Below are 16,734 nucleotides of genomic sequence, written 5' to 3' on the forward strand. Positions count from 1 at the left end.
CTGAACTATCCCCTGAACTATCCCCTGAACTATCACATGATCTATCCCCTGAACTATCCCCTGAACTATCACCTGAACTATCACCTGATCTATCACATGATCTATCCCCTGAACTATCATCTGAACTATCACCTGAACTATCCCCTGAACTATCACCTGATCTATCCCCTGAACTATCACATGATCTATCATCTGAACTATCCCCTGAACTATCACATGATCTATCCCCTGAACTATCACATGATCTATCCCCTGAACTATCACATGATCTATCATCTGAACTATCACATGAACTATTACCTGAACTGTCACATGAACTATCACATGATCTATCCCCTGAACTATCCCCTGAACTATCACCTGAACCATCACCTGATCTATCACATGATCTATCCCCTGAACTATCATCTGAACTATCACCTGAACTATCCCCTGAACTATCACATGATCTATCATCTGAACTATCCCCTGAACTATCACATGATCTATCCCCTGAACTATCACATGATCTATCATCTGAACTATCACCTGAATTATTACCTGAACTGTCACATGAACTATCATCTGAACTCTCACCTGAACTATCACCTGATCTATCCCCTGAACTATCACCTGATCTATCACATGACCTATTACCTGAACTATCATCTGAACTATCACCTGAACTATCACCTGAAAATGAAAGCCTATTCGCACATCCCTTCTATCACACTCGACGCTTTCACACTACACTTAATCTCACTGGTTTATAGTCCTGTTACCTGTCCGCTTGTGCACTCGACTTCACTTTATTTTATATTTCACTTTATCTTCTATTTCACTTTATTTTTATTTTACTTTATCTTATATTTTCTGTAAATTTAATTTGTTTCTACTTTGCATTGTTGATTATTGTTAAATGTTACGCACCTCCCGTCATGACAAATTCCTTGTATGTTCAACATACAATGGCAATAAACGGTTTCTGATTCTGATTCTATGAATAGGACTGCAGACTGCGTTCTTTGGACTCTGGAGGACTCCATCTCATTCATTCATGGAACCAGTGCTTCCAGTCTCACCATAGATTTACACCAGAGACACCTCCAGTCCTGCAGACGGAGGACGCTCCCACAGGTTTTATCACAGACGTTACATTTAGCTGAGACCGGCAGGTTTCCCTCCAACCACTGATGAGGCATCGACACCTGAGGACAGAGGTCAGAGGTCAGCTGGAGACGAGGCGTTCGCTGACACCGTTACAAGTCTGTGAATATGAGCATCTCACCCCGTCCTCGTCCTCGATGATGTCTTTCCCAATAGAAGCCAAAGTCGTCCATTTACAGTTGTTGGTGGCTCTGACTGCACATCTCTTATGAGCCTTAAACTTACACACTGACACGCAGGCAGACAGGCAGGCGCACACACACACACACACACACACAATTAAACTGTGTGTATTAAGTTGTACTATACGTGTACTGTGTGTACTATGTGTGAACTACGCGTGTACTGTGTATTCTATGTGTATACTGTGTGTACTATGTGTGTATTATGTGTGTACTGCGTTTGTACTGCGTGCGTACCATGCATGTACTATGTGTTCGTACCATGCATGTACGATGTGTGTACCATGCATGTACTGTGTGTTTGTACCATGCATGTACTGTGTGTTTGTACCATGCATGTACTATGTGTTTGTACCATGCATGTACTATGTGTTCGTACCATGCATGTACTATGTGTGTACCATGCATGTACTGTGTGTTTGTACCATGCATGTACTGTGTGTTTGTACCATGCATGTACTGTGTTTGTACCATGCATGTACTATGTGTGTACCATGCATGTACTGTGTTTGTACCATGCATGTACTGTGTGTGTACCATGCATGTACTGTGTGTGTACCATGCATGTACTGTGTGTGTACCATGCATGTACTGTGTGTGTACCATGCATGTACTGTGTGTTTGTACCATGCATGTACTGTGTGTTTGTACCATGCATGTACTATGTGTGTGTACCATGCATGTACTATGTGTGTACCATGCATGTACTGTGTGTTTGTACCATGCATGTACTATGTGTTTGTACCATGCATGTACTATGTGTTCGTACCATGCATGTACTGTGTGTTTGTACCATGCATGTACTATGTGTTTGTACCATGCATGTACTATGTGTTTGTACCATGCATGTACTATGTGTTTGTACCATGCATGTACTATGTGTTTGTACCATGCATGTACTATGTGTTTGTACCATGCATGTACTATGTGTGTACCATGCATGTACTATGTGTGTACCATGCATGTACTATGTGTTTGTACCATGCATGTACTATGTTTTTGTACCATGCATGTACTATGTGTTTGTACCATGCATGTACTATGTGTTTGTACCATGCATGTACTATGTTTTTGTACCATGCATGTACTATGTTTTTGTACCATGCATGTACTATGTTTTTGTACCATGCATGTACTATGTTTTTGTACCATGCATGTACTATGTTTTTGTACCATGCATGTACTATGTTTGTGTACCATGCATGTACTATGTTTTTGTACCATGCATGTACTATGTGTTTGTACCATGCATGTACTATGTGTGTACCATGCATGTACTATGTGTGTACCATGCATGTACTATGTGTGTACCATGCATGTACTATGTTTTTGTACCATGCATGTACTATGTGTTTGTACCATGCATGTACTATGTGTTTGTACCATGCATGTACTATGTGTGTACCATGCATGTACTATGTTTTTGTACCATGCATGTACTATGTGTGTACCATGCATGTACTATGTGTTTGTACCATGCATGTACTATGTTTTTGTACCATGCATGTACTATGTTTTTGTACCATGCATGTACTATGTTTTTGTACCATGCATGTACTATGTGTGTACCATGCATGTACTATGTGTGTACCATGCATGTACTATGTGTTTGTACCATGCATGTACTATGTGTGTACCATGCATGTACTATGTGTGTACCATGCATGTACTATGTGTGTACCATGCATGTACTATGTGTTTGTACCATGCATGTACTATGTGTGTACCATGCATGTACTATGTGTGTACCATGCATGTACTGTGTGTTTGTACCATGCATGTACTATGTGTGTACCATGCATGTACTATGTGTGTACCATGCATGTACTATGTGTGTACCATGCATGTACTATGTGTGTACCTTCACAGGACAGCCCGTGGGACGTCACCCCTGATAACGCCTCTCTGCACACGTTGCAGTACGTCGGTCTGGCGTGAGAACAGGCGTACCAGTTGTGCATCCCGCTGAAGTGGTCCATGCTGTACTGGGTGGACTGGGAGAGAGGGAGACACAGTCAGCAGCTGGTACTGGGACCACCTGCTGGTCTAACTGGTAACAATACAGAGACAGACCTCATAGTTCTGGACACTGCGCAGAGCTGCCATCCACTCCTCCATCTCCTTCCTGTTGTCTGCACACAGGATAAGACGTCTGCAGGGGGTGATGACCTAAACACACATATATACAGAGACACACACACACATATATACAGAGACACACACACACACACATATATACAGAGACACACACACACACACATATATATATATATACAGAGACACACACATATATACAGAGACACACACACACATATATATAGAGACACACACACACATATATACAGAGACACACACACACATATACAGAGACACACACACACACATATATAGAGACACACACACACACACACATATACAGAGACACACACACACACACACACATATATATACAGAGACACACACATATATACAGAGACACACACACACATATATATAGAGACACACACACACATATATACAGAGACACACACACACACACACATATACAGAGACACACACACACACATATATAGAGACACACACACACACATATACAGAGACACACACACACACACACACACACATATATATACAGAGACACACACACACACACATATATACAGAGACACACACACACACACACACACACATATATATACAGAGACACACACACATATATACAGAGACACACACACACATATACAGAGACACACACACACACACACACACATATATACAGAGACACACACACACACACACACACACACACATATATACAGAGACACACACACATATATACAGAGACACACACACACATATATATAGAGACACACACACACATATATACAGAGACACACACACACACACACATATACAGAGACACACACACATATATACAGAGACACACACACACACACACACACATACACATATATACAGAGACACACACACACATATATACAGAGACACACACACACATATATACAGAGACACACATATACAGAGACACACACGCACACATATATAGAGACTCACACACACACACATATATACAGAGACACATATATACAGAGACACACACACACATATATACAGAGACACACATATACAGAGACACACACGCACACATATATAGAGACTCACACACACACACATATATACAGAGACACACACACACCCACATATGGAGAGACACACACACACACACACACATATACAGACACACACACCCACATATGGAGAGACACACACACACACACACACATATATACAGACACACACACCCACATATGGAGAGACACACACACACACACACACACACATATACAGACACACACACACACATATACAGAGACACACATACACACACATATACAGAGACACACACACACACACATGTATACAGAGACACACACACACACACACATGTATACAGAGACACACACACACACATATACAGAGACACACATACCCACACACATGTATACAGAGACACACACACACACACATGTATACAGAGACACACACACACACACACATGTATACAGAGACACACACACACACATTTACAGAGACACACACACACACACATATATAGAGACACACATACACACACACATACAGAGACACACATACACACACATATACAGAGACACACACACACACATTCAGAGACACACACACACACACATATACAGAGACACACACACACACATATACAGAGACACACACACACACATATATAGAGACACACATACACACACACATACAGAGACACACATACACACACACATTCAGAGACACACACACACATATACAGAGACACACACACACACATATACAGAGACACACACACACACATATACAGAGACACACATACCCACACACATGTATAGAGACACACACACACACATATATACAGAGACACACACACACACATATACAGAGACACACACACACACACACATACAGAGACACCCACATACACACATTTATACAGAGACACACACACAAACACATATACAGAGAGAGACACACACACACACACACAGGTTAGCCCTCAGTATTTACTAGTTGTATTGTTGTTGATGCAGCTGGATCAGCAACAGAGTATGTGTGTGTGTGTGTGTGTGTAATTTCCAGAGAAACAAACGTTGACTTCCACTTCCTGTTCAGCTGCTCCACAATAAAGCGCCCGTTCCCACAGTGACAGAAATAAAACACACACACACACACACACAAACACACCGGTATGTGTGACCCAACATGGTTCTGCTTTTGTTCTTGGGTTCTCCGCCCCTTCTGGGTTCTGCTCTGATACTAAATCTGAGTCCAGGTTCTCTCAGTGCTGCTAATGGTGATTGGTCGACCAGATGACAGACAAACCAGAGAGCCAATCAGAGCAGAGCGGTTCCAGGTCTCCATCACATGACCAGCTGGAGGACAGTGAGACGCTGTTCTCTGTTGGTCACATGACCTCATGAACCAACAGACGGAGCTACGTTTCTTCATCACATTTACCGGTATTTATTATCATGACTGTTTCCCAATGTATTTTGGGACGCTGCTAGGAAGTTGAACCTGGTTCCCTTTGAGGGTCTGGATCTCTGAAGGACTCAAAGACACTCTTAAGACCAAACCCTGGAGGGGACTTGTAGTATAATTAGTACTTGTAGTATAATCAGTACAGGTACACCTTTATTTATGAGGCAATCCTTGGTCTGCTACCAAGCTACCTGTGTGTCTTCATGCGGAAGTGTGGGACAATACTCCTTGTGTTCTCAGGACTTCTTCATGCTCACTGTCCAAATGCCAGAACGGAAAAGAGAAAAAGGTCTTTTGTGTACTCTGCTCCCTCATCCTGGAATATGTTGCAGAATGACTTAAAACTAAAAGAACTGATACCACTCACTGCTTTTAGATCTAAAACGAAACAAAATAGAGGCAGGTTCACAAAAATGTCAATGTTTTTAAAATGAACTCGGTTAAGTCACTGTCTCTTAACTTTTAATTGATTTGAACTTGTCTTGTTCGGTGTTTTCTGTCTGTAACTGTGTTTCTTGTGTTGCTGCCTGTCTTGGCCAGGTCTCCCTTGAAAAAGAGATTTTTAATCTCAATGGGACTCACCTGGTTAAATAAAGGTTCAATAAAAATCAGTACTTGTAGTATAATTAGTACTTGTAGTGTAATTAGTACTTGTAGTATAACCAGTACTTTTAGTGTAATTAGTACTTGTAGTATAACCAGTACTTTTAGTGTAATTAGTACTTGTAGTATAACCAGTACTTTTAGTGTAATTAGTACTTGTAGTGTAATTAGTACTTGTAGTGTAATTAGTACTTGTAGTATAACCAGTACTTGTAGTGTAATTAGTACTTGTAGTATAACCAGTACTTGTAGTATAACCAGCACTTGTAGTATAACCAGCACTTGTAGTGTAATTAGTACTTGTAGTATAACCAGTACTTGTAGTATAACCAGTACTTGTAGTGTAATTAGTACTTGTAGTATAACCAGTACTTGTAGTGTAATTAGTACTTGTAGTATAACCAGTACTTGTAGTATAACCAGTACTTGTAGTATAACCAGTACTTGTAGTATAACCAGTACTTGTAGTATAACCAGTACTTGTAGTATAACCAGTACTTGTAGTATAACCAGTACTTTTAGTATAACCAGTACTTTTAGTATAACCAGTACTTTTAGTATAACCAGTGCTTTTAGTATAACCAGTACTTTTAGTATAACCAGTACTTGTAGTGTAATCAGTACTTGTAGTGTAATCAGTACTTGTAGTGTAACCAGTACTTTTAGTGTAATTAGTACTTGTAGTATAACCAGTACTTTTAGTGTAATTAGTACTTGTAGTGTAATTAGTACTTGTAGTATAACCAGTACTTGTAGTGTAATTAGTACTTGTAGTATAACCAGTACTTGTAGTGTAATTAGTACTTGTAGTATAACCAGTGCTTGTAGTGTAATTAGTACTTGTAGTGTAATTAGTACTTGTAGTATAACCAGTACTTGTAGTATAACCAGTACTTGTAGTATAACCAGTACTTGTAGTATAACCAGTACTTGTAGTATAACCAGTACTTGTAGTATAACCAGTACTTGTAGTATAACCAGTACTTGTAGTGTAATCAGTACTTGTAGTATAACCAGTACTTGTAGTGTAATCAGTACTTGTAGTGTAATCAGTACTTGTAGTATAACCAGTACTTGTAGTATAACCAGTACTTTTAGTGTAATTAGTACTTGTAGTGTAATTAGTACTTGTAGTATAACCAGTACTTGTAGTGTAATTAGTACTTGTAGTGTAATTAGTACTTGTAGTATAACCAGTACTTGTAGTGTAATTAGTACTTGTAGTATAACCAGTACTTGTAGTGTAATTAGTACTTGTAGTGTAATTAGTACTTGTAGTGTAATTAGTACTTGTAGTGTAATTAGTACTTGTATTATAACCAGTACTTGTAGTGTAATTAGTACTTGTAGTATAACCAGTACTTGTAGTGTAATTAGTACTTGTAGTGTAATTAGTACTTGTAGTATAACCAGTACTTGTAGTATAACCAGTACTTGTAGTATAACCAGTACTTGTAGTATAACCAGTACTTGTAGTGTAATCAGTACTTGTAGTGTAATCAGTACTTGTAGTATAACCAGTACTTGTAGTATAACCAGTACTTTTAGTATAACCAGTACTTTTAGTATAACCAGTACTTGTAGTATAACCAGTACTTTTAGTATAACCAGTACTTTTAGTATAACCAGTACTTGTAGTGTAATTAGTACTTGTAGTGTAATTAGTACTTGTAGTGTAATTAGTACTTGTAGTATAACCAGTACTTGTAGTGTAATTAGTACTTGTAGTGTAATTAGTACTTGTAGTATAACCAGTACTTGTAGTGTAATTAGTACTTGTAGTATAACCAGTACTTGTAGTATAATTAGTACTTGTAGTATAACCAGTACTTGTAGTGTAATTAGTACTTGTAGTATAACCAGTACTTGTAGTGTAATTAGTACTTGTAGTATAACCAGTACTTGTAGTGTAATTAGTACTTGTAGTGTAATTAGTACTTGTAGTATAACCAGTACTTGTAGTATAACCAGTACTTGTAGTATAACCAGTACTTGTAGTATAACCAGTACTTGTAGTATAACCAGTACTTGTAGTATAACCAGTACTTGTAGTGTAATTAGTACTTGTAGTATAACCAGTACTTGTAGTGTAATTAGTACTTGTAGTATAACCAGTACTTGTAGTGTAATTAGTACTTGTAGTATAACCAGTACTTATAGTGTAATTAGTACTTGTAGTGTAATTAGTACTTGTAGTATAACCAGTACTTGTAGTGTAATCAGTACTTTTAGTATAACCAGTACTTTTAGTATAACCAGTACTTTTAGTATAACCAGTACTTTTAGTATAACCAGTACTTGTAGTGTAATCAGTACTTGTAGTGTAATCAGTACTTGTAGTGTAACCAGTACTTTTAGTGTAATTAGTACTTGTAGTATAACCAGTACTTTTAGTGTAATTAGTACTTGTAGTGTAATTAGTACTTGTAGTATAACCAGTACTTGTAGTGTAATTAGTACTTGTAGTATAACCAGTACTTGTAGTGTAATTAGTACTTGTAGTATAACCAGTGCTTGTAGTGTAATTAGTACTTGTAGTGTAATTAGTACTTGTAGTATAACCAGTACTTGTAGTATAACCAGTACTTGTAGTATAACCAGTACTTGTAGTATAACCAGTACTTGTAGTATAACCAGTACTTGTAGTATAACCAGTACTTGTAGTATAACCAGTACTTGTAGTGTAATCAGTACTTGTAGTATAACCAGTACTTGTAGTGTAATCAGTACTTGTAGTGTAATCAGTACTTGTAGTATAACCAGTACTTGTAGTATAACCAGTACTTTTAGTGTAATTAGTACTTGTAGTGTAATTAGTACTTGTAGTATAACCAGTACTTGTAGTGTAATTAGTACTTGTAGTGTAATTAGTACTTGTAGTATAACCAGTACTTGTAGTGTAATTAGTACTTGTAGTATAACCAGTACTTGTAGTGTAATTAGTACTTGTAGTGTAATTAGTACTTGTAGTGTAATTAGTACTTGTAGTGTAATTAGTACTTGTATTATAACCAGTACTTGTAGTGTAATTAGTACTTGTAGTATAACCAGTACTTGTAGTGTAATTAGTACTTGTAGTGTAATTAGTACTTGTAGTATAACCAGTACTTGTAGTATAACCAGTACTTGTAGTATAACCAGTACTTGTAGTATAACCAGTACTTGTAGTGTAATCAGTACTTGTAGTGTAATCAGTACTTGTAGTATAACCAGTACTTGTAGTATAACCAGTACTTTTAGTATAACCAGTACTTTTAGTATAACCAGTACTTGTAGTATAACCAGTACTTTTAGTATAACCAGTACTTTTAGTATAACCAGTACTTGTAGTGTAATTAGTACTTGTAGTGTAATTAGTACTTGTAGTGTAATTAGTACTTGTAGTATAACCAGTACTTGTAGTGTAATTAGTACTTGTAGTGTAATTAGTACTTGTAGTATAACCAGTACTTGTAGTGTAATTAGTACTTGTAGTATAACCAGTACTTGTAGTATAATTAGTACTTGTAGTATAACCAGTACTTGTAGTGTAATTAGTACTTGTAGTATAACCAGTACTTGTAGTGTAATTAGTACTTGTAGTATAACCAGTACTTGTAGTGTAATTAGTACTTGTAGTGTAATTAGTACTTGTAGTATAACCAGTACTTGTAGTATAACCAGTACTTGTAGTATAACCAGTACTTGTAGTATAACCAGTACTTGTAGTATAACCAGTACTTGTAGTATAACCAGTACTTGTAGTGTAATTAGTACTTGTAGTATAACCAGTACTTGTAGTGTAATTAGTACTTGTAGTATAACCAGTACTTGTAGTGTAATTAGTACTTGTAGTATAACCAGTACTTATAGTGTAATTAGTACTTGTAGTGTAATTAGTACTTGTAGTATAACCAGTACTTGTAGTGTAATCAGTACTTGTAGTGTAACCAGTACTTGTAGTATAACCAGTACTTGTAGTGTAATCAGTACTTGTAGTGTAATTAGTACTTGTAGTATAACCAGTACTTGTAGTATAACCAGTACTTGTAGTATAACCAGTACTTGTAGTGTAATCAGTACTTGTCGTGTAATTACATGGTTGTAATAATTATAATTTATTCATAATAGAAGTCAATCAGTAAAACATGACCTTTGACCTCCTGACTGTCAGCTGACCTATGACATCACAGTCTGACTGGTGATTTCATCAGCTTCTTACCGTTTCTTCTTCTGCTGTTCAACCGTCACAACGTATTATTATAGAAGGGTTAAATCATAGTCCTGAGTCCAGGAGGGTCCAGTTCAGAGTCCTGATCCAGGAGGATTCTGTTTTCACAGTGTGTGAATGTTACCACCGCTCTGTACTAGCCCCTCCCACTTCCTCTCGTCCGACTCCCCCCCCCCCCCCCAACGCTTGCACACCGCTTGCACACACACACACACACACACACACGCACACACACACAGTGTGTGGCTCATTGTGTCGGGGACTACTTTCAGGGGCGGATGAATCAACTATGGTGCTCTCGTGAGTCAGAATGACTAGAGTGTGATGATGAAGATGATGATAATGATGATGGTGATGATGAAGATCTAACAGGCTCATTGAGACAAAAAGACACAGTGATGAGGATGAAGCGGAAGAAGACTCACAGTGAAGCTGTTGTTGACGTTCTTGGTGCTGGACTCGGCCACGCTGGCGTCCGTCAGGTCCACCTCATCAAAGATGATCGACTGGAGACACAAACATAGAACGTGGGACAGGTCTATATGTGGGACAGAGTCCAGTCCTCCACCTTAGCTGTAGACCGGCTCACCTTAGAGGTCTGAGCGTAGTAGACCGGCTCACCTTAGAGGTCTGAGCGTAGTACAGCGTCCTCCCTCTCAGTTTGAAGTATCTTCTCTTCCAGCGCTGGAACGAGTTGGTCTGCTTCATCAGATTTCCTTCCTTCAGCACCGTCTGAAACACATTCATCAGTTAATGGACTAATGGATCTGTGTAATATTTAATATCTACACTATACTTCATAGATGTTCATACGTATTTCATTCTCATTGTGTATATTTTCTCGTATAGATTGTAGCGGCGTTCCGTCTGTTGTTCATTATTAAGCCGCAACTGAGCTGCAGACACAGTGACTTCATTTTCTTACGCGAATGACAGGAGATCTTTCAACTCTTTTCCTTTCATCTTAAAAACATGCTGTTTTTAAAAAGGCTCAGTCAAGACTCTTCTTCCTGAGGAAGCTTAGATCCTTTGACATCAGCAGGAAGCTTCGACATGTTTTCTATCAGGGGATCTTGGCTCGTGTTCTTTTTGATGCTGTGCTCTGCTGGGGGGGGGGGGCATCACTGTGGATGATAAAAACAGGATCAATAAGATGATCAGAAAGGCTGGCTCAGTGATTGGTCTAACCCCAGACTCACTAGAAATCACTGTAGAAAAGAGAACAAGGGCCAAGTTAAAAACAATTGTCTTGTTTGAAGGCCGTCCACTACACGTCTTCAATGGACTCCGAAGCTCATTTAGAGAGACTCAGGACGCCTCAGAGTTCTACTGAACCACTAAGAAGCTCATTTAGAGAGACTCAGGACGCCTCAGAGTTCTACTGAACCACTAAGAAGCTCATTTAGAGAGACTCAGGACGCCTCAGTGTTCTACTGAACCACTAAGAAGCTCATTTAGAGAGACTCAGGACGCCTCAGAGTTCTACTGAACCACTAAGAAGCTCATTTAGAGAGACTCAGGACGCTCAGAGTTCTACTGAACCACTAAGAAGCTCATTTAGAGAGACTCAGGACGCTCAGAGTTCTACTGAACCACTAAGAAGCTCATTTAGAGAGACTCAGGACGCCTCAGAGTTCTACTGAACCACTAAGAAGCTCATTTAGAGAGACTCAGGACGCCTCAGAGTTCTACTGAACCTCTAAGAAGCTCATTTAGAGAGACTCAGGACGCCTCAGAGTTCTACTGAACCACTAAGAAGCTCATTGAGAGAGACTCAGGACGCCTCAGAGTTCTACTGAACCACTAAGAAGCTCTTCCGTTCCAGCAGCAGTCAGATTCTTTAATGCACACCTTTAGAGGTTTTTATCTTTCTGATGTCGATCATGTTTTATATGGCATTGTCTGGTGTTATTGATCCTTTGTAATGTGTTTTTGTCTGCTGTGTACTGTGTTGTTGTGTACTCTGGACTGTGTTGTCTGTATGAGTCTTTGGGTGGCAAAAGACTTTCCCCACTGGGGATTAATAAAGTTTTCTAATCTAATCTAATTTTACACAGCAAAGCGTTAAATAAATACACAAATAATATACTCTGTCACGCAGTAGAACAACGATATGCTCTCGTGCCTAATGCAGCTCTTCGGTTTTGCACCGGCTGCCGTCATGACAACTATTATTCTCTGTTGTGTTTTATGTAAAGTACTGGTGGTGCACGATGTCGAGATATGTTCAGCTTGTGACAAATAAAACTTCAGGTGTCATTACAGAAGTCACACAGTGTTTATAGACGTCATCTCAAAGTATAGTAAACAGTAAACAGACAGTAAACAGGAAACAAACAGTAAACAGTAAACTTCTCTGTCACTGTTTATTGTCATCTCATCACCAAGCAAAACCACTTTAAGTGAGTCACAGGTATTTCCGAGCTTTTGACGTGCACCTGAAGGCAGCATTCAATCCGGTGAAGTTTAAGAAGAAAAATAAACCCGATAAACATGTAAATAAAGACGTTAAAAATAAACACGTCATATATAATTAAATAAACCGTTATCTTTACCATGAATCGGCTCTCTAACCACCGACATCCGTGCTTCAGTTACTGTATAAATGACCGTTACTATCCGACATAAGGAGGACCGTTATGTCTCTCAACACTAACACACAGAATCAACAGACTATTAAAAGCTTTTTTTAGCGGTTTCCCCCGTCTGTAGTCTACAGTCACCCCGGGGCATCCTACCTCTCAAGAACCTCAAGACCCGCAGGAAACATCGGGGCTATCCATTGGGCCTATCGGGAGTTAGCCTCGTTAGCTCTGCCTTCAACTAACTAACCGGTGTATGTCCGTTAACCGGTGAACATAAACACGTTACCCGGACAGTGTGTTGTGTTTAAATGCATTAACTGTATCCGGATATATTTAGCCTCGGGGCAAAGGTCTGACTCAGGTTTACTCTCGAGTCTTTATCGAGAAACCGTTAGCTCGGAGCTACACATCACGGCTAAAGAAATGCTCATTAAAACGTTAAAAGAGGCCCATTCTTTGTGTTTTAACCAGAACTACTAAAACCCGTTGTTTGTTCATCATAACTCACGTCGTGTTATTTAGTTTCAGTGTTTGTAGCCCTTTATGTTTTAATCTAACGTTTACTGAAACCAAACTACACTTAAAATCCGTCAGATTCTAAAGTGACAAAGCTCATTAGAACATAAGCGATGAGATAACAAACTCGGATCAAACTGTTTCAGGTTCAGTCACGTCCGGGCTTTAAATCGGCATCATTTAAATCCGTCAAGCAGCACCGGGTTGAATGACATGTCCGTTTATTTAAATGATTCACCGCTGAACACACTGTGTAGTGGAGGAAGGAGGTGGAGGGGAAAGTGTCAAACCGGGAATAAAAGACAAACTATTATAAATATAAGTGAAGCCGAATTACATATAGACCTCTGTGCATTCGGAAAAAAGTCTTAACTGATCTCACACTTTGTACGTAACTCGTCCCCTGAGGCTGTGAATGTTAAACCGGTACATTTTGTTATGGAGTTCCGTGTGTGGTCCTCTGCAGGAGGAGAACCGTGCACCCTGAACATGTATTATGTAATGAACACGGACACACCGGAGATGAGTCCGGTGCTTTAGCCCCTCTGTACCTTGCTGCGGATCTGGCCGGACGTGGACACTTTTCGTATGAGTTTCTGGGGGGTTCCGGGCTCCTGCTCCGGCTCGCTGTCCGACGACTCGTCCGGTGCCCCTACCTCCGCCATGCTGCCATCAGACCCCCGAGGAGGACCGGGAGAGACAGCGCCCCCTAGCGGCGGAGACCGGGAACATACAAGAGGACATGAGGGGGTGCTTAGTGACCTCTCGTGGTCAAAATAAGAAAACTCATTATATATTACCACTTTTTACATTGTTGCCCACTATTGCACGATAGCCCCACTATAATTGTTGGAATGCTGTTAAGCAACTATTTCTTCCGTCCCCCTTTTTTTGAAACTCTTTTGCTCCTTCATATTTAAAGCTACAGAAACCGTTCAACCATCAAAATGTTCAGCTCTTTCAGCTCATGTCTGCTATGACTTTTCATATTTCTAACCTTTAAACTTTTTGAATTATTAAGCTTTTTGGAACGTTTTTTTGAATGGGATGTCTATGGAGAAAATGTTCAAATCCTCTTAAACTTCTTCAACTTTCAAATCCTTCAACTTCCTCATATTTTCAGCTACAGACACCATTTCAACTTTCAAATGTTGAAAACAAACCTGAGCTATCGCCACATGATTCAGCTTTTTCATATATTTTACACTTTTTGAACTGCAGCAATTTAACTTTTATGATTTTTCAGCCCTTTTCTGACTTTATAATGGGTGTGTATTGCGCAGCTTAGAGTGCGTAATGTCACCGCTAGAGTGAAGAGCAGCTTGAGATTCTTGTGAAAAAAACATTTGTGTTTTGCCACTGAGTTCATAATCTTCACTCTTCATGCATAATTTATGGATTTAAAAGTAGCTAATCTTGTCTTTGTCGTAGACAAATGACTGTGGAATCCCACAGATTTACACATTTGGCTCAAAGAGCAGCAGAGCGACATGAACTCCAACCAACTGCTCCATTAGACTCCATGTTACATCTGACCACTCATTTCTCAAAGAAAGCAGACGGTACCAGTTTTGTATATTGCGCTGCAGCTCACAGTTTCAACACCACAAACATAAAAAACACATCTCCGCGTTTGGCAGAGTCTTATCTTTCTCACGGTATCCATATTTTATTGATTAGTCTCATGGTTTTGGTATAAAGGGCATATGTTTGACAGGTAGTTTTGTTGAAAATCACTGTTCACTCTCTCCCTTAAGTAGCTCTAACACACAGGTGCTCCAATCACCAACATGCACCCAAGCACACAGGTGTTTATATGAGCTCATTAGTGATGTTGGTAAACACACAGAGACACTGAGACACACGCACACACACACATGATTTAGAGATATACGTGATGCAGCTCAGCCAATCAAATATGAGTATTCTGATAAGTTTCCTGATTCGACCTGACAACCCCAGACTGCAGGACCAGAGCTTATGTAGTGACAGGAGACTCATTACTGGGCCCTGAGTCTGGTGTGTCAGGCAGCAGGAGGTGATCGGTGTCCTCAGCTGTGCACAATTAAGGGTGCGGCCATGGGAGGTGTCGGGTCAGACAGGGATCCTGGATCCTGACATATTTAGATCACAAAAGTCTTATTTTCTGGTGTTGTGCCCACAAATCTTTAATAAGTTCAGTGTTTGGACCGCTGTAATTATAGAATCCTGCTAACTGTCATGGTTGCCAGCAGGTGGTGCTATGAGCTAATATTGGCATGCAGAAGTTCTAAAGCCATGACAGTCATCAACCATGTCAAGTTTGGGACAGTTCTGAAAAGGTACAGTCGAGTTACAACAGCTTGATGGATGATGGCGAACCACGTAAAATGGCCATCACACCACGTCCATGTCGTTCGATGAAACCTAAAGCTTGAAGTAACTTTTAATCGCTAAGGTCTTTCGATTGTTCTGACCAAATTCTAAGTTGATAGGATTAATTCCCTAGCAGTTTGTTATAGTGGAGCACCTGGAAATTGCAAAAAAACACAAGAAATTCATACAAAATTCTAAATGGCTGACTTCCGTTGAGTTTAGAGCTTAGAACCCTAAGATTTTTTTTTAAGTTTACATGGGATACAAACGGGGACATCTGCAGGTACAGGAGGCGTTCACTGTCAACAGGAAATCACAGCACTTCTCTGGAAAAATACCGACAAAGATGGTTATTCTGACAAGACCAATAATTACCGTTTGTGGCTTTAAACTCCTCGCGTTTAAACCCACGCACCCGTACGTCTCCTCGCGTTTAAACCCACGTACCCGTACGTCTCCTCGCGTTTAAACCCACGCACCCGTACGTCTCCTCGCGTTTAAACCCACGCACCCGTACGTCTCCTCGCGTTTAAACCCACGCACCCGTACGTCT

The 16,734-nt window shown here is 39.7% G+C and overlaps 1 protein-coding gene across 2 annotated transcripts in view; it reads right to left on the reverse strand.

Annotated features, from left to right (window-relative positions):
• Positions 1–14,494, reverse strand: part of dgkd (diacylglycerol kinase delta) — a 33,678-nt gene extending 19,184 nt beyond the window's left edge. For both annotated transcript variants that reach the window (XM_079271831.1, XM_079271830.1), the window contains exons 1-7: positions 14,378–14,494; positions 11,347–11,457; positions 11,151–11,231; positions 3,402–3,497; positions 3,190–3,322; positions 1,268–1,374; positions 1,062–1,187 (exon numbers count right to left, since the gene is read on the reverse strand). In XM_079271831.1, coding sequence (XP_079127957.1) covers positions 1,062–1,187; positions 1,268–1,374; positions 3,190–3,322; positions 3,402–3,497; positions 11,151–11,231; positions 11,347–11,457; positions 14,378–14,491 — 768 coding nt within the window. In that variant the 5' untranslated portion in view covers positions 14,492–14,494. The remainder of the gene's footprint in view (positions 1–1,061; positions 1,188–1,267; positions 1,375–3,189; positions 3,323–3,401; positions 3,498–11,150; positions 11,232–11,346; positions 11,458–14,377) is intronic.
• Between the last annotated feature and the right edge of the window lie 2,240 nt (positions 14,495–16,734).

Source organism: Melanostigma gelatinosum, assembly GCF_949748355.1.
Source record: "Melanostigma gelatinosum genome assembly, chromosome: 7".
NCBI classification, from domain to species: domain Eukaryota; kingdom Metazoa; phylum Chordata; class Actinopteri; order Perciformes; family Zoarcidae; genus Melanostigma; species Melanostigma gelatinosum.